The sequence below is a fragment of the Dasypus novemcinctus genome, chromosome 24 (genome assembly GCF_030445035.2).
Source record: "Dasypus novemcinctus isolate mDasNov1 chromosome 24, mDasNov1.1.hap2, whole genome shotgun sequence".
NCBI classification, from domain to species: domain Eukaryota; kingdom Metazoa; phylum Chordata; class Mammalia; order Cingulata; family Dasypodidae; genus Dasypus; species Dasypus novemcinctus.
This window is the reverse complement of record NC_080696.1, coordinates 32029159-32047531: the sequence shown is the minus strand read 5'-3', so window position 1 is coordinate 32047531 and position 18373 is coordinate 32029159. Positions and strand designations below refer to the sequence as shown.

General features: G+C 45.6%; 1 protein-coding gene across 4 annotated transcripts in view; it reads right to left on the bottom strand.

Annotated features, from left to right (window-relative positions):
• Positions 1 to 18373, bottom strand: part of C24H20orf96 (chromosome 24 C20orf96 homolog) — a 56017-nt gene that overhangs the window by 19039 nt on the left and 18605 nt on the right. For all 4 annotated transcript variants that reach the window (XM_058286848.2, XM_058286849.2, XM_071211627.1 and 1 more), the window contains 6 exons: positions 11620 to 11778; positions 9997 to 10096; positions 9000 to 9157; positions 8821 to 8922; positions 8580 to 8666; positions 7762 to 7880 (listed from right to left, as the gene is read on the bottom strand). In XM_058286848.2, coding sequence (XP_058142831.1) covers positions 7762 to 7880; positions 8580 to 8666; positions 8821 to 8922; positions 9000 to 9157; positions 9997 to 10096; positions 11620 to 11778 — 725 coding nt within the window. The remainder of the gene's footprint in view (positions 1 to 7761; positions 7881 to 8579; positions 8667 to 8820; positions 8923 to 8999; positions 9158 to 9996; positions 10097 to 11619; positions 11779 to 18373) is intronic.

The window sequence follows — 18373 nt, the reverse complement described above, 5'->3', positions numbered from 1 at the left end:
AAACAAATCTCCTTAATAAAATCAATGAGATGTCTAAAGAGATTAAGGATATTAAGAAGACACTGGATGAGCACAAACAAGAATTTGAAAGCATACATAGAAAAATAGCAGATCTTATGGGATGAAAGGCACAATAAATGAAATGTAAAAAAAATTGGAATCATATAATAGCAGATTTGAAGAGGCAGAAGAAAGGATTGGTGAGCTTGAAGAAATGGCCTCTGAAAGTGAACCTACAAAAGAACAGATGAAGAATGGAAAAAATTAAACAAGGTCTCAGGAAACTAAATGACAGCAAAAGGCGTGCAAACATATGTGTCTATGTGTCATGGGTGTCCCAGAAGGAGAAGGGAAAAGGGGGAGATGGAATATGTGAAGAAATAATGGTAGAAAATTTCCCAACCCTATTGAAGGACATAGATATCCCTGTCCAAGAAGCACAATATACTCCCATACGAAAAAATCCAAATAGATCGACTCCAAGACACATACTCATCAGAATGTCAAATGCCAAAGACAAAGAGAGAATTCTGACAACAGCAAGAGAAAAGCAATGCATAACATATAAGGATATCCAATAAGATTAAGTGCTGATTTCTCACCAGAAACCATGGAGTCAAGAAAACAGTGGTCTGATATATTTAAGAAACTACAAGAGAAAAACTTCCAGCCAAGAATCTTATATCCAGCAAGACTGTCTTTCAAAAATGAAAGTGAAATTAGAATATTCACAGATAAACAGAACCTGAGAGAATTTCTAAGCAAGAGACCAGATTTTCAGGAAATACTAAAGGGTATGCTAGAGCCTGAAAAGAAAAAACAGGAGAGAGGAGTCTGGAAGAGAGTCTAGAAATGAAGATCGTATCAATAAAAGTAACTAAAACTGTCAAAAGAGTGGTGAAAATAAAATATGACAGATAAAACCCAAATATTCAGGAATAAACTTAACCAATGATGTAAAGGACTTGTATTCAGAAAACTACAACTCAATGTTTCTTGTTTTGTTTTGTTTTGTTTTTTAGATTTATCTATTTCTCTCCCCATCCACCCCCAACCCTGGTTGTCTGTTCTCTGTGTCCATTTGCTGCGTCTTCCTTTTTGTCCACTTCTGTTGTTGTCAGCGGCATGGGAATCTGTGTTTCTTTTTTTGTTGTGTCATCTTGTTTTGTCAGCTCTCCATGTGTGCAGCACCATTCCTGGGCAGGCTGCACTTTCCTTCGCACTGGGCAGCTCTCCCTACGGGGCGCACTCCTTGCGCGTGGGGCTCCCCTACGCAGGGGACACCCCTGTGTGGCACAGCACTCCTTGCGCACATCAGCACTGCGCATGGGCCACTCCACACGGGTCACGGAGACCCGGGGTTTGAACCACAGACCTCCCATGTGGTAGACGGATGCCCTAACCACTGGGCCAAGTCCACCGCCCCAACTCAATGTTAAAAGAAATAAAAAAAGGCCTGGATAATTGGAAGAACATTCCATGCTCACGGATTAGAAGATTAAATATCATTAAGATATCAATTCTACTCAACTGATATACCGATTCAATGCAATCCCAATAAAAATTCCACCAGCATTTTTAAAATAAACTGAAAACACAATTGTCAAATTTATTTGGAAGGGTAAGCGGTCCCAAACAGCCAGAATCATCTTAAAAAGGAAAAGCGAAATTGGAGGACTCTCATCTCCGGACTTTAAATCATATTATCTAGCTACGGAGGTAAAAACAGCATGGTATTGGCATAAAGAAAGACACATAGACTGATGAAACCTAATTGACAGTTCAGAAACAGACCCTCACATGTATGGTCAAGTGATTTTTGACTAGCCAGTCAAAACCACCCAGCTTGGGCATAATAGTCCATTCTACAAATGGTGGTGAGAGAACTGGAAAAGAAGGAAAGAGGACCCCTATCTTACATCCTATCCAAAAATTAACTCAAAATGAACCAAAAACCTAAATATAAAAGCAAGAACAATAAAGCTTCTAGAAGAAAATGTAGGAAAATATCTTCAAGACCTGGTGGTAGGTGGTAGATACTTAAAGGAGATAAGAGGATGACTGAGATGGACTACTGATGTTTAATGTATGTAGAAGTTTTAATTAGCTTTACTGTAAAAGTATGGAAATGTGTAAAGTAGATGGTAACACATAGTGAGGAACAGCTAGTTTATAAATGGGGATGTGGCTGAAAATGGTAGTCTAAGAATGTAAATGCCAATAGACAGAATGCTAGAGAATAATCTAGGAAATGAATAACAGTAAATGCAGAGGTGGATGAGAATTGTGGTTGATGGTACAGATGCAAGAGTGTAGCTAGAGCAAATGTACATCACTATTGCAGGGTGGTGGGAATGTGAAGAAACATGGGAAAGATACAACTGAAGTGACCTATGGGCTGTGGATAGCAGAAATAATATTCTTGCATCTATGCCAAAGATATACTGTGTTGATAATGGGGCAGTAAGAAAAATGTGTGCCAAATGGACACTATGGACATGGTAACAATCAGATGATATTATCTTAGAATCTGTAACAAATGTTCCTCCATAGTGTGGTATGTTGATAGAGGGGTGTCGTTTGGGAATGCTGCACATGTGCATGATTGTTTCATAAGTTTCAACTTCTGTCATAAAAATATATTTAAAAATTAATAATAGGGTGGGTTGGGGAAAAATACACCAAACATAAGAATAGAACTATAATTAGTAGTAAGATTTTGACAATATTCTTTCATAATTTGTATGAACAATTTGTATGAACAACAATGCAAGGTGTTGGAGGGTTGTTGTATGGGACCCCTGTATGATGTTATGCATGTTTACTTTGTAAGTTCACATCTTTTACTATATACTTATTGCTTATATATGTTCATATATAAATGATATAAAGATAATAATAATCATAGGGTGGGTTGGGGGAAAAATACTTTGTTTAGTAGTAATATTTTGACAATGCTTTTTAATTATTAGTTAAAAATGTTTAAGGAAACAGATATGGCTCAAACAATTGAGCTCCAGTCTACCATATGGGAGGTCCTGGATTCGATGCCTGGGGCCTCCTGGTGAGGGCAAGCTGGCCCATGAGGAGTGCCAGCCCATGCAGGAATGCGGCCCCACGCAGGAGAGCTGCCCTCGTGAGAATGCCACCTCGTGCAGGAAAAGCCGACACACACAGGAATGCCGGCCAATGACAAGAGATGGCGCAACAAGAGACACAGAGGAGAGAAAATAAGAAGATGTAGCGGAACAGGGGAGGTGAGGTGGAGCAAGAGTAATCGCCTCTCCCACTCCGGAAGGTCCCAGGATCAGTTCCCAGAGCCGCCTAATAAGAATCCAAGCAGACACAGAAGAACACACAGCAAATGGACAGAGAGAGCAGTCAATGGGGCGAATGGGGCGGGGCAGGGACAGGAATAAATAAAAACAAATCTTAAAAAAAATGTTGGGGAAACGGACTTTGGCCCAGTGGTTAGGGCGTCCGTCTACCATATGGGAGGTCCACGGTTCAAACCCCGGGCCTCCTTGACCCGTGTGGAACTGGCCATGTGCAGTGCTGATGCGCGCAAGGAGTGCCGTGCCACGCAAGGGTGTCCCCTGCGTGGGGGAGCCCCATGCGCAAGGAGTGCGCCCGTGAGGAAAGCCACCCAGCGTGAAAAGAAAGAGCAGCCTGCCCACAAATGGCGCCGCCCACACTTCCCATGCCGCTGACGACAACAGAAGCGGACAAAGAAACAAGACGCAGCAAATAGACACCAAGAACAGACAACCAGGGGAGGGGGGGAAATTAAATAAATAAATAAATCTTTAAAAAAAAATAAAATAAATAAAATAAAATGTTTAACAATGGAAGTTACTGGTGGTAGGGTAAGGTATGACAGTCCTGTATGATGGTATATATGTTTGTTTTGTAAGTTCACAACTATTACTATACACTTACTGTTCATGTATGTTTGAATAGTAATACTTCAATACATTTTTAAAATATTTATATAAAAAAAAAATCCTTTGAGTCCCACTCCAGACCTAATGATTTGGAATTTGCTTTTTAACAAGATTTCTAGATGATTCCTATGCATGTTTAAGTTAGAGAAGCTCTGCTCAGCAACATGCCCTTTGCACTTTTTAGAAGGGAAAGTTTCTCCCCAACTTGCAGTGTTTCCTTGTTGGAAGAGCATCAATTAGTGTTCCTGGCCTCTCTTCATCCTTCTACTCACTCTGCCCCTGGAAAGGGGTCTGACCACCCGAGTGGGAAGTCTGGAGGGATGAATGAGCTTGGGTACCCCAGTCCCTTCCTCCCTCAGGAATCATCGGCCCACAGGGCACTACACACTCTCCTCTGCTCCCAGGACTGGCTCCACCCACTTCCAGCTCCACCATGACCAGGTGGGTCAATTTGCCTAATTCTGAATTCAGTATTTAGACATCAATGTGCCTAGGACATGACCCACATTCTTTAAAATCAACTTCATCAAAATAAAAGTGATCATCTGGCCCACGTCTGCTTTACCCCTGACAGTCCTATTTCAATGTGTTCAGAACTCAGGAATTATGGGTACCTTTTTATCATGTCCCCAGAGACCCCAGCACTGCCACCCAGAAATGTTCTTTATTCAGCTCTCCCTTTGCCCAGTAAACTCCTATACATCTCTCAGATCTTAGCTCAAATGTTCCATCCTCAGGGAATTCTTCCTTGACTGCCCCAGACTTATCACTGTCCTGGGATACCCTCTCTCAGATCCATGTACCTCACCTGCAATGGCTTTTATCTCAATTGCAACTTTACATTTATTTGTGGCTCATCAATTAATATCTAGACCCTCCTTGGCTCTATGGTCAAAGGGCCAGGGTTTGTTTTCACTCACACAGTGCCTGGCACTTAGAAGGCATTTTGTAAATTTGATAATATTTTTAACAAAAAAGAAGAGGATAATCAAAACTGTGTGGTTGTGGCACAAGGACTGACTCGTAGATCGACAGAATAGATCTGAGAGTCAAGAAATAATCCCAGGGAAGCAGATTTGGCTCAACTGATAGAGCATCTGCCTACCACATGGGAGGTCCAGGGTTCAAACCCAGGGCCTCCTGACCCATGTGGTGAGCTGGCCCATGCGCAGTGCTGATGCGCGCAAGGAGTGCTGTGCCACGCAGGAGTGCCCTCCACTTAGGGGAGCCCCACAGGCAAGGAGTGCGCCCCATAAGGAGAGCCGCCCCATGCAAAAAGAGTGCAGCCTGCCCTGGAGTGGCACCGCACACACAGAAAGTTGACATGGCAAGATGATGTAACAAAAAGGAGACGTAGTTTCCCGGTGCTGCCAAGAATGCAAGTGGACACAGAAGAACACACAGGGAATGGACACAGAGAACAGACAATGGAGTGGAGGTGGGAGAAAAATAAATAAAAAATAAATCTTTAAAAATAATAATAAACCCATATGTCTATGGTAAACTAATTTTCATCAAGAGTGTCAAAATCATTCAACAGAGAAAGAATAGTCTTATCAAAAAATGGTGCTGGAGAAAATGGATATCCACAGGCAAAAGAATGAAGTTGGACCCCCACCACAGGCCATACAGAAAACTTAAAATGGATCCAAGGCCTAAATAAATATAAGAGCTAAAACTCTTAGAAGAAAACATAGAAGTAAATCTTCATAATGGTGTCTTAGATATAAAATCAAAAGCACAAGCAACATAAGAAAAAACAGATAAACCAGACTTCATCAAAATTTAAAACATTTATGCTTTAAAAGACATGATCAAGAGATGAAAACAATGCACGGAATGAAAGAAAATATTAGCAAATCTTATATTTGGTAAGGGATTTGTATCCAGAATACATAAATAACTCATACAACTCAATAATAACAATAAATTTTTTTAATCTGCCCTTTAAAAAATGGGCAAAGGACCTAAAAAGACATTTCTCCAGAGATATACAAATGACCAAAAAAGATGAAACTATTCTCCTCATAAGGGAAATATAAATCAAAACCACAATGAGATACCACTTCACACCCACCTGGATGGCTATAATAACAAGCGTTGACAAAGATGTGAAGAAATCAGAATCCTCATACACTGCTAGTGAGAATGTAAAATATTGCAGGCACTCTGAAATATGGTCTGGCAGTTCCTCAAATGGTTAAGCAGAGAGTCCCCACATGACCCAGCAATTTAATTGGGTGTATACCCAAGAAAAATGAAAACATGTCCACACAAAAGCTTATACATGAATATTCATAGAGCATTATTCATAACAGCCAAAAGGTAGAAACTATCCAAACTTCCATCAACTGATGGACTGATAAACAAAATGTGGTATATCCATACAGTAGAATATTTTGTGGCCACTAAAAGGATATTGAGGGAAGCAGATGTGGCTCAAGTCATAGAGCTCCTGCCTACCATATGGGAGGACCTGGGTTCAATCCCTGGGGCCTCCTGCTGAAAAAGAAGAGAAAGCGTGCCCGCACAGCAAGCCAATGCCCACATGAGTGCCCACGCAAATCCCCTTGTGGTGAGCCAGTGCCCCGCGCAAGTGAGTCACACAGCAAGATGATGACACATCAAAAGAGAGACAAGGGGAGAGGCAATGTGAAGTGCCACAGAAAGCAAGAACTGAGGTGGTGCAATTGACAGGGAACCTCTCTCCCAATCAGAGGTCTCCAGGATCGAAACCGGCGAATCCTAGAAGAGAGAAAATGATAAAAGAAGACAACACAGACAGCAAAAACAGCAGGGTGGGAGGAGGGGAAGGAAGGAAAATCAATAAAAATAAATCTTAAAAAAAAAAAAAAAGGGATACTGATAAATACAGAAGGAATGGAACTTGTAGGCTAAGTGACAAAAGAAAGTTATATGACTCCTTTTATATGAAATATCCGGAATAGACAAACGTATACAGAGAGAAAAATGGATTAGTTGTTGCTTAGGGATGGGGGGATAGGGGTGGGGGAGACAGGGAAGTGATAACGAAAGGTATCGAGTTTCTTTTTGAGGTGCTAAATTTTTTCTAAAATTGAGTGAGGCAGTAGTTGCCCAACTCTGAATCTACTAAAAACCTTTGACTTATACACTTTAAATGGGGAAAAGTATTGTGTGTGAATTATGTCTTAAAGCTGCTTTAAAAAAAAAGGAAGAGAATGAAGAAAAATAGGCAGGGGAGGAAGAGGATGGAGAAGTAATACAAAGAAAGGAGACAGAGAAAGAGACAATGATGAAACATTTTAAAATTCACATATGCCAGGATCTGTCACAAATGGATCATGGAGTCCCAGGGAGCTGCGGCGCCATCACAGAGCCACCTGGCCTGGTGAGATCTCCAAGCCAACCTCACGGGGCCTGACCCAAGGGAGGGAAGGCAAAAACATGTTTGTTAAGGAAGCGAGTCCCTCCTTTGGGCTCAGAAGCCTGCAAGCAGTGGACATGCTTCTCTCCTTACAGGGTGTCTTCCCAGACATTCTTCCCTGGAGCCAACTGTCTTTCTGAACAACCCAGGAGCTTAAGGGTACACCGTTTTGGTTAAAACATGGAACCTGGGAACTGGAAGGATCCTTAGCGGTTTCCTATCCCAGCCTGCCTGCATGCAGATGGCAAAGTGAGGCGCAGAGATGGGAAGGGACTTAGGCATGGTCAGCGGCAGAGCGGAGGCAAAAACCCACGTGTGCCTTCTCCAGCGGGCTGCCTTCCCGGAGGACACAGGGCTCTACCAGCCCACAGCAAGCTTTGTCTAAGCAGCAGCTGCAGAAAGAGCACATACTTGGGTCTCTGAAGCAGTACATCCTTGAATATGATCTCTCGGGGTTTCAGGAGCTGGGCCTGGAGCTCTTCAACCTCAGCCTTTAATATGGGTATTTCCTCCTGAAACTGGTCAATAAACTGAGGGGAGAGACAGAGCAGGGGAGAACTGAGAAGCAAAATGGCTCCAAATTAAATAAATTTACTTATTTATGTATTAAAAGAAAGACATCTGGGGAAATGTCCTGGCCTTTGTCAGGAGGCCAGCCTGGACTGCAGAGAGGTGCAGGGCGGGGCTGTGTCACTGCGAGGTAACTGGTGGGTGGTGCCGATAAAGGGGAGGGGATCGTGGAGAATGGTGACAGCGCTGCAAAGGGACAGCACTGCTTGATTATGAGAATTAATGGGGGCTGGTAGAGATGAAGGTCCCTCACACTGGTAAATGATAAAGGTGCAAAATGATGTAAGTGTAATGGGAGAGGGTGATGATGGTGAAGTTCATGAACAATGACAATGGTGATGGTCAATGATAAGAATTAAGGGGTGAAGATGGGGGGTGATGAATGACAATAAAATGGGTGAGTGGGTGATGCTTGATGATGTTGCTAATGGGCGAGAAGCAATGATGCTGGATAATGAAGTGAGGCCTAGGGCAGCTTTAAACCTCTTCCCAGATAAATGACAAGTGATAGGAATGGCACCGGGAAGGAGGAAGGCTGGCACCAGAGCCAGACACTTCCTGAGCACCACATCAGGACAAGCCTGCCTCCCCCAGGTCCTAGGGACCAGCCACCCCTCTGCTGCCTCACAGAGGGGCCATCGCCTTCCTAGCCTACTCACTGCTCTGAACTTGTCCATGCACTTCACAAGGTCCTGGTTATCCCGGATCTTCTGTACAAGGGCCTCCTGATGGGGCTGCTGGGCTTTCTGCGGAGGAAGGTGAGGTCTGTTCCCAAGTGCCTCTTCCTGGGCAGCAGGGCACGATAGAGACTGCAGGTGTGGGGGCCTGGAGATGGAGGATGGGAAGAGAGCAGGGCTGGGAATGGGCCCACATACCCCCCACAACAGCCTGGCCACTCACCACGACCAGAGACTTCAGAAGGTTTATTTTCTTCCTCTGAATCTTGCTGGACAAAGTTGCTAGGACCATTCTGCGCATCTCGTTAAGGTCTTCCAACTCATCCTGGGACCAGCAGGAGGGCACTGGTCACCAGCCCTGCCTCTGCAGGGGCCAAGGGGCAGGGGCAGAGGCCCTCCTACCTGCTGGCTGTCTTTCAACTGCTGCAGCTGGCGTGCAAGGTTGGCGATCTGGACTGACCTGACAGGATACTCGTGGTCCATGTAAGTGCTCAGGAAACTCACTTCCTCGTGGATCTTCTTGATCTTAGCATTCAGCTGCTCTACCTGCTGCTTCAGATCTGGGGGGGGCAGGGGCATGGGGCACAGGGAAGGTCAGGAGGGATAGGAAGTAAGATCCTCCCTCAAGGACCCCTCCCAGAAACACGGCTTTCCCTAGCCAACGGAGTGGTGTCTGGTTGAGATCAGCTCACACAAGGCCGAAAGTGTAGAAAAGTTACCCTAGAGAGTCCTCCACCAACTAAACTGAGTGCCAGATCCCTGACTAGCCCCAGCTCTGCACGTGACTTGCTATACAACCCTCGCCAAGACCCATCCTTCTCTGGTTCTGTTTCCTCAGCTCCCAAGGAAATGAGACCAGGGAGATGGGCGACCTTGGCAACCACGGCAAGGCTATAACAAAGTCTATCCTTATCCCTCCAAGGAAGGCATCCCCAAGGCAGGAGACTGCCTGACACACCGCCCCCCCCCCCTCAAAAGGCTCACAGTCCACTCAGGGGAAAGAGACCACAAGACCTGGAGGGAGGGACGCCAACAAGCCTGGGTCCTGGCCCAGCCACTGACTCCCCCAGGGCCGTGGCAGGAAATAGAGCCAGGCTGGGATTGGATTCTGGCCCCTGGCTGTGTAACTTTGGGCAGGCTGCTTCACCTCCCTTAGCCTCAGTTTCCTCATCTGTAAAATGGCAGAAAAGTCCCTGCCTCACAGGTGGTTGTACTGACTGAGATGGTGCTCATAAAGACACACAGGGCCTGGAGAGCACGCAGGGCCCACTAAGATTAGCTCTGCACTTTAGCAACTCCATTCTCAAGGGCAGGTGCAAGGTGAACGCTCTTCAGCAGACCCCCTGGAAGGGCCAGGGGTGAGGGTCAAGGAGTCCAAGTCCACCCAAGGGATTCTTACTGTTCATCTTAGTCTCCTCTTTCTCCTCCCACTCCTGAAGTTCACGCGTCAAATCCTGCAGCCTCTCCTTGTTCGAGTGCTCCAAGATGTTGATGACCGTCTGCGGGAGTGGTGGGGTCAGCTCTCTCCCAGCTTGTCGCACTGCAAAGGCGTGGGTTCTCGGGGGCTGGGGCTGGGGGTGCAGCCTGCTGAGGCCTCTCAGCACTTCCTCCCACTCCCAGGCAAGGCGACCAGACCAAAGGCTGGAGAACAGGCACCTACTGCCCTGTCCATCCCTTCCTCGCTGCTCCCACCCACCCTGAGCCGTTTACACACACCGAGCCACACCAGCTGATCCCAGGCATCAATGTCGCCAAGTCGTATAGATTTTAGCCCCCAAACGGCGTCACACTCGCTCTTCTCTCTATCCCCACTACCACTATCTTATCCAAGTTCCCTTCCACTCCCACCTGAAATGTTAGAGCAGCTACTTCTAACTGGTCCTCCTTACATCCGTTCTCCACACAGCAGTCAAAATGATCTTACACTAAGAAAAACTGCTGACCATGACCCTCTCTGATGATTTAAAACTCTCCAATGGCTCCCTGTGGCTAAGGAACAAACTCCTTACCTTGGCTCACCAGGTCCTGCTGACCTGGCCTGTGCTAACCTGATCTCTCTCCGGTCCCGTCATCACCCAGCTGCTCTGAAGAGCACGTGGCTCCCTAAGCAGCTGTGCTCCCCATTAACCAGGCTTTCTGCAGTTTCCTCTCCCACCAGTTAACCCCGCCTCGGGCAAGTTTCAGCCCAAGCATCACTTTCTCTGGAAAACTTTCCGACCCGTCCCCTCTGAACTCCGCAAGCCCCACCCACATGAGTCCACGCACAAGGCGTCCTCACTGTCTGCGTGGACTGGAACGTGGGCTCAATGTGAACAAGCGCGTCCTGCTGACAGCTGTTTCCCAAAGACCCCACCCCCTGCTGGCACTCAGAATGAAAAAAAAAAAAAATGGATCGACGTATCCATGGAGAAAAATCAGAGAACAACTTGGTCTAGGTTTGGAGAATGTTTGAAGAATGTTCCTTGGGCTGAATAACTGTAGATCTCCTAGGCCTTGGTCCCCCCAAACTGTCATCTCGCAGGCTCCAGGTGCATGCAATCCCTCACTCCCTGGACAGACCATGCAGTCAGAGGGAGCTTAATTCTCCAAATAAAACCATATTCTCGGACTCTTCTCCAGCCCAAATTCCCAGGCCCCCTGTGACCCTTCAGCCCTCTCACCCAGCAGCACCCAGCCTCTGCCAGAAGAGGCTTAGGGTGCTCACCGGTGCTGGCTTTGTCCTCCACACCTTCATTCACAGACCAGAAGTTACCACCCATGGGCTGAGGGCAGTAAGAAATAGTGGAAACAGTCCAGATCCTGGCAATTGCCAGCTGGGTGACACTTGAGCAACTGTTTCCATTTCTTTGTATGTAAAATGCGGGTGATAATAGTATCCACCCTATTGGGTGGCTGTAAAGGTTACACGGATATATCCATGTGTGCTAACGTTGGTGGGGGCACACCTCCAGTGTATCAGGTACAGCCCACCTATGGAGTGGGTGCTATTGCGCCACATTTCAGAGATGAGGCCAGGTCTCACCCCAAGGATGCTCTGCTGCTGCAGCATCTTCCGCACTTTCAGGGCCGTGCTGTCCTCCATATCCTGGATAGTCTTGACCAGGTCCTGGTTGAGCTTAAGGAGGAAGTCCTCATGTCTGCGGAGCTCCTGGAGCGATGTTTGCCGGTGCCTGAGAATCATCTGCGGGCGGAGGAAACGTAGGCGGCGCTGAGCGGGGGCAGGAGCTGCCGAGAACCTGGGGGCCAGGCTAGTCCAGCCGGACAGGCGCCCCCTTGTGGCCTCGGCTGGTAAACGCGGCCAGAGCTGGGCGGCGGGTCCCCTGGAAATCTGGGCACTTAGTTACTATTGCCACCATTCTGAAACGCATATTTTCCCATAATATTACATCTCTTAATTTTAACATCTTACAATTGTGTCACAGTCTAATTGACAAATATTTTACTTATTAGTGGGCAAATGAAAGGTGCATCTTCTTATCAGTGGCATTTTAGAATCAATGAAATTATAGTCAAATAATAATATAAAATGTCCCAGGCTGCTAAGAAAGTGGCAGCGGTGGCGAGCCATGCCTGGAGGAGAAGCAGGAGATAAGAGCCACCTTCTGTCAGGCAGCTGAGCTAAGCAAGTACTCTCTCATTTAATACAATGCCTCTTTGGAAGCAATGAGGGTCTGAAAGATTGAATGACTTACGTGAAATGACACCCAGCAGCTACATAAAATTTACAAAAATAATAACTAACGTTTGTTAATAGCCTATTACATGTCAGGTATGTGGTCCAACAGTCAGTATGATTATTAACCTTATTTTATGGACAAATGGAGGCAGAGAGAGATTAAGCTTCCTAACTTACCCAGTCACACACAGGAAGTGGTGGCACTGAGACTGGAGAGCCAGACTCCTGGTTCCCAATGTCTGTCTTTCCACCCGTGGGCAAGAAATGGAATGGGCTTGAAACTTCAGGGCCTGGCTGAACCACTTAGGGATTAAGACTTGGACGCTTGGCCTAGACACACCTTGGTTCAAATCCCAGCTCCGCCACTTACTATCTAGGGGAACCTGGCAACTTAATCTCCCAGAGTCTCCAGGGTACTCATTCTACAGGCGGGCTTCAGACAGCTGCTGGAAAAATTAAATGAGGTAGGAGTCTTGACCAAGCCGCCCCACGACGGTGCCTCGCACACTCAGGGTGAGCTCAGTGAACACTAGTGGCCATCGAGCCACCAGCTATAACCTCCACCCCTGCCACGCCTTTTTGCTCTCTTCTCTTTGTTCTTCCTTCATTTCTCTATCCTTTCTCAGCAACTACAGCCTCCTAAGCCTTGGTTCCTTTATTCCTCTCATAATGGTAACAGACGCAACATAAAAGCATTGAGTGCCTCCTTTGTGCCTGCCACGGTGCCAAGCACTTCGTGTGCATGACCTCATTTCATCCTCACAGCAGCCCGAGGAGCCAGGCACTATTATTAGTCCTACTTTACAAAGCAGAAACTGAGGTGCAGAGACGTTCTGTGACTTATTCAAGATCACACATAGCCGGAAAATGGCAGAGCTGTTGCCATCATACTCTGGGCTCTGAGCACCTAGACTGCCTTGCCTCCACCCCTCCAGGCCAGATTATCTCAAAATATGGCCCAGAGGGACCAGATACATCTTTGTCCCAGGGCCACTAAGCCAGCATCGCTGGGGCTGGCACCAAAATTTTATATTGTTAACACAAACCCCAGTCCCCAAGTGATTCTGATAAACAAAAGAATTTAATAACCTCTTTTCCAGAAATGGGACTTTCCTGACCACCAGGGATCTAATATAGAAACCCTGCTGTTTCCTTCCTGACCCTTACTCCAACTTGGAATTATATGTCTCCTTCTTTCCCAAATCATTTTTCTCCTAGACTTACCACGATACAATGTAATCGATATTTTTCTTATTGTCTTGCTTCTTGACTGTCTCCCCCACTAAAATGTCACAGCCAGAAGGTCAGGGGCTTTGTCTATTTTGTCACAGCTGTACCTCAGGCAATGCCTGATAAGCTCGATAAATATATCGGTTTTATAAATGAATAACAACTCATAGTGGTGAGGGGATAATTCAGTATTTGTATCCCCAAGTGAGGTGTAATCTCCATAATAGCATGAACTCTGAGTGTCTGGTAATGGCTGTATCTCTACTATGTATCCCTACTAGGTGCCAGGAACTCAGCAAAGTTCCTGGCACATAGCAGATGTCTTTCAAGAGTTGTAGCCTGGAACAGAAAAACAGCCTCAGAGACAGAAGGAGAGATCCCAGAGGCCACAGGCTGGAATCAGCAGGGCACAGAGGCACGGAAAGAGGCCCCCAAGAGGCTAGGCCCATGGAGCAGCTCCCAGCTGGAGAGACGACGCCCAGAGCAGAGGACAGAGACAAGCAGACCCGCATTTTGTCCTGCCATGTGCTTGACCGCCCTCAGCTGCAACCTGGTGTGACAGAATCTCTTGATGATGCCTTGATTTCACCACTTCCGTGGCCTCAGAACTAAACAGATGACTGAAACACCAAAGAAGGCTGAATGTTTCCAAAAAAAGAAAGGACTAAGAACCCATGAAAACATGAAGCTGCTAAGAACTGCAGAATCTGCCTTCACATTTTGATGTACGTGTTTTTTAGAGCAGTTGTAAGTTTACAAAACAACCAGCAGAAAGGACAGAGATCCCATATAATGCCCCAGCCCCCCCACAGAGTTTTGTGAGGGTGATGTACGGGAATCCTGTTTGTTATGCATGATTGTTTCTAAGCTCACAACTTCTCTAATAAATAGAGGGGCCGATTGAATGGACAATTGTCCTGAGGCTGAGGGGCAGAGTCAGGATCCTACTCTGTTTCCAAGAACAGACAACCTGGGTAGTTTCTGCTCCTTTCTCTGTTTCCCCCTCACCATCACAGTCCATTCTCCACACACACACCAGCAGCCACCCCAGGACTCCTGTGAAAACCTAAGTCAAAGCATATTCCTGTCCTGCTCACAATCCTCCAGAGTCTTCCGGTCTTAGTGTAAAAACCCCAGGCCTAATCATGGACTACAGGGCCATCCGCACGTGCTTTCCTCACCCTCCCACACGCCACCATCTTTCCTCCTCACTCACCTGCTGCAGACACACCAGCCCCAGGGCCTTTGCCCTTGTGGTTCCCTCTGCCTGGAACTTTCCTCTCAGATGTCCACATGGCAGCTTCCTCATGCTGCAGCACTCAGCTCAGAGAGCACCACCTCAGAGGCCCTCCCTGACCGCCGCATCTAACACGTGCTCTGCCACTCGCTCTCCCATGCCTCTTCAGCCCCTTAATCTTGTGTTTCTTCTTATCTCCTATCATCACCACACATGGTATATATTTATTTGCCTTGTCTGTTGTCTGTCTCCCCCAGTAGAATCTGAGTTACCTAAGGTCAAAGATCACATCACTCCTGAATCCCAACACTTAGAACAGAGCCTAGTGCTCCGTAAATGCGTCGGTGAGCTAAACAAATGAATGATGATAAGAGACAGCATTAGGAACCAGTTAGGAGCACGTGCTTTGGAGCCAAATTGTCCATGTTCATGCTCTGTTTCAAAGAAAAACACATAAACTGCCCTTCTAAGGTCAGGGGGGGAAATAACATCAGAAACATGAGTTCCTCTGTTAAGAATGCTAGGCAACTTTTAACCATACTGTCAGCAAAATTGAAGGTTAAAGAAAAAAGATAAAAGGTTTCAAAGCAAAGGAATTTTCCCTATTTCTTTATGTAGTAGTCATTGTTCATGGAGCGACTAAAAAATTACTTAAGGATTTCTATTGTATTTTAGAATATTTACAATATTTAGTATTTTACTTTCTGCTTTGGACACAAAAGAACTCTAGTCTTTAAGTCACTTTAAAGACTTTGAAATGCTGGCCAGATAATTACAGAAATGATGAAGACAGATGTAAGAAAATTAATTATCTAAAATTGTATCAATTGGAGGACTGTGCAAAGATGGTAGAGTAGCAAGCTCCAGGAATCAGTCCCTCCACCAAAACAACTATAAAAATGGAAGAAATCATCTGAGTCAACTATTTTAAAACTCTGGAGTCAAGTGGAACACCATGCAGCATCCAAGAAAAGGCTGAATAATGAGGCTGGTAAATTGTAGTAAGTACTGATAAATTCCACCGTTCATACAGTGGCTACCATCCCCATGCCCCACCCCTCCACCCCCGACTGCGCAGCAGCCAGCAGTGAGGACAGCCTGGGATCCTGACTCAGCTTAAAGGTTCAGAGGGGGCTACAAAATCTCCTTCAAAACCTGGGGGAGGGCGAGAGGGTTCATATCACTGAACACTGTTTTCAATCAACTACTCAGATTGCTGGGGGGGGGGGCTCTGAGGGTGGCCAGCCCTGCAGCAGCCACTATTCCAACCCCCTCAGGAAAAAGTGCCAGACGGGTCTTAAAATGGCAGTGTCTATTTTTCCTCTCTCTCTTTTCTCTTACTGTTCCCCGTTTGGGAGCAAAAATTGTTTTGAAGTCACAAACTGGCAGCTCAGTCTCAACAACAACTACCAAAGATAGATAGTTGATTAGATAGATAGATAGATGATAGATAGATAGATAGATAGATAGATAGATAGATAGATAGATAGATAGATTTTTTAAAAATTAGCAATCCCAGAGTAGGAGAATTAGATTTCCAGAGTTATAACAACATAAGACCTAGAATATCCAGTTCTCAACAAAAAATTACCAAATACACAAAGAAACAGGAAAGTATGGCCTACTCACAGGAAAAAAAGGAATTTGCCAGAAACCATTCCTGAGGAATCTCATATATTGGAACTATTAGTCAAAGACTTTTTATTTTCAGTATTTTACATATATTTCTGTAGCTTCTCCCCTCTCCTCCGTTATATACTACAGTCATCTTTCCTTGTCTTTTCTGATACATGTATTTTTTTTAAGATTTATTTTTTATTTATTTCTGCCCCCCCTCAGTTGTCTGCTCTTTGTATCAACATTCACTGTGTGTTCTGTGACTGCTTCGATCCTTATCAGTAGCACCAGGAATCTGTGTTTCTTTTTGTTGCATCATCTTCTTGTGTCAGCTTTCCCTGTGTGCAGCGCCAGTCTTGGGCAGGCTGCACTTTCTTTCGCACTGGGCGGCTCTCCTTACAGGGCACACTCCTTGAGAGTGGGGCTCCCCTACGCGGGGGACACCCCTGCGTAGCATGGCACTCCTTGCGCACATCAGCGCTGCGCACGGGCCAACTCCACACGGGTCAAGGAGGCCCAGGGTTTGAACCGCAGACTTCCCATGTGGCCCTATCCATTGGGCCAAGTCCACTTCCCCTGATACATGTAGTTTTAAATATTTATTCCTCCTCCCTGAGACAGCTCCCTCATATGTCTGCTCATTGAGTCAAAGACTTTCAATCAACTTTCTTAAATATGTTCAATGGGATAAAGGAATATGTATTCAAAAAAGTAAGGAAAATAGGAAAATGTTGCCTAAACAAAATAAAGAGATAGAAATTGTTAAAAAAAAAAAAAAAGAATCAAAAGTAAATTTGGGAGCTGCAAAGTACAGTAATTGAAATGAAATTACTCTTTAGATGGATTCAACAGCAGATTTGAACAGGCAGAAGAAAGGATTAGCAAACTTAAAGACCAAACAATTAAACAGTGTGAGGAGTACAAAGAAAAAGGAAAAAAAGAAGAAAAATGAACAGCGCCTGAGGGACCTGTGGGAGACCATCAAGTGTACCAACATATGCATCCTTGGAGTCCAGAAGGATGAGAAAAAAGCAGAAAACATATTGAAGAAATAATGGCCAAAAACTTCCCAATCTGATGAAAGACATAAATATACACAATCAGGAAGCTCAATGAACTACAAGCAAGAAAAGACAAGCTGAAAGAGATCTTACAAGATACATTATTGTGAAATCATCAAAATCCAAAGACAGGGAAACGGACTTGGCCCAGTGGTTAGGGCATCCGTCTACCACATGGGAGATCCGCGGTTCAAACCCCGGGGCCTCCTTGACCCGTGTGGAGCTGGCCATGCGCAGTGCTGATGTGCGCAAGGAGTGCCCTGCCACGCAGGGTTGTCTCCCGCATAGGGGAGCCCCACACGCAAGGAGTGCGCCCTGTAAGGAGAGCCGCCCAGCACGAAAGAAAGTGCAGCCTGCCCAGGAATGGCGCCGCACACACTTCCCCGTGCCGCTGACGACAACAGAAGCGGACAAAGAAACAAGACGCAGCAAATAGACACAGAGACAGAGAACAGACAACCGGGGGAACCGGGGGGGGGGGGGGGGGGGTAGGAATTAAATAAATAAATAAATCTTTTTTTTAAAAAAATATGGATTAGAGTGGACTTACTGGTATTCTACTAAAGAATTATTGTGACTCTAGCAATGGAAGAAATTATATCATTGATGTGGAGACAATGGCCACAGGAGTTGCTGGAGGTAGGGAGAGTGAAGAGGAAGTGTGATATGGGGGCATTTTAGGAACTTGGAATTATCCTGAATGATGCTGCAGGGACAGACACAGGACATTATATATCCTGCCTTAACCCACTGAATGGACTGGGAGAGAGTGTAAACTACAATGTAAACTATAATCCATACTGTGTAGCAGTGCTCCAAAATGTATTCATCAAATGCAATGAATGTACTACATTAATGAAAGAAGTTGTTGATGTGGGAAAAGTGGGGGATGTGGGGAGTGGGGTATATGGGAACCTCCTATATTTTTTAATGTAGCATTTTATGTGATCTATAT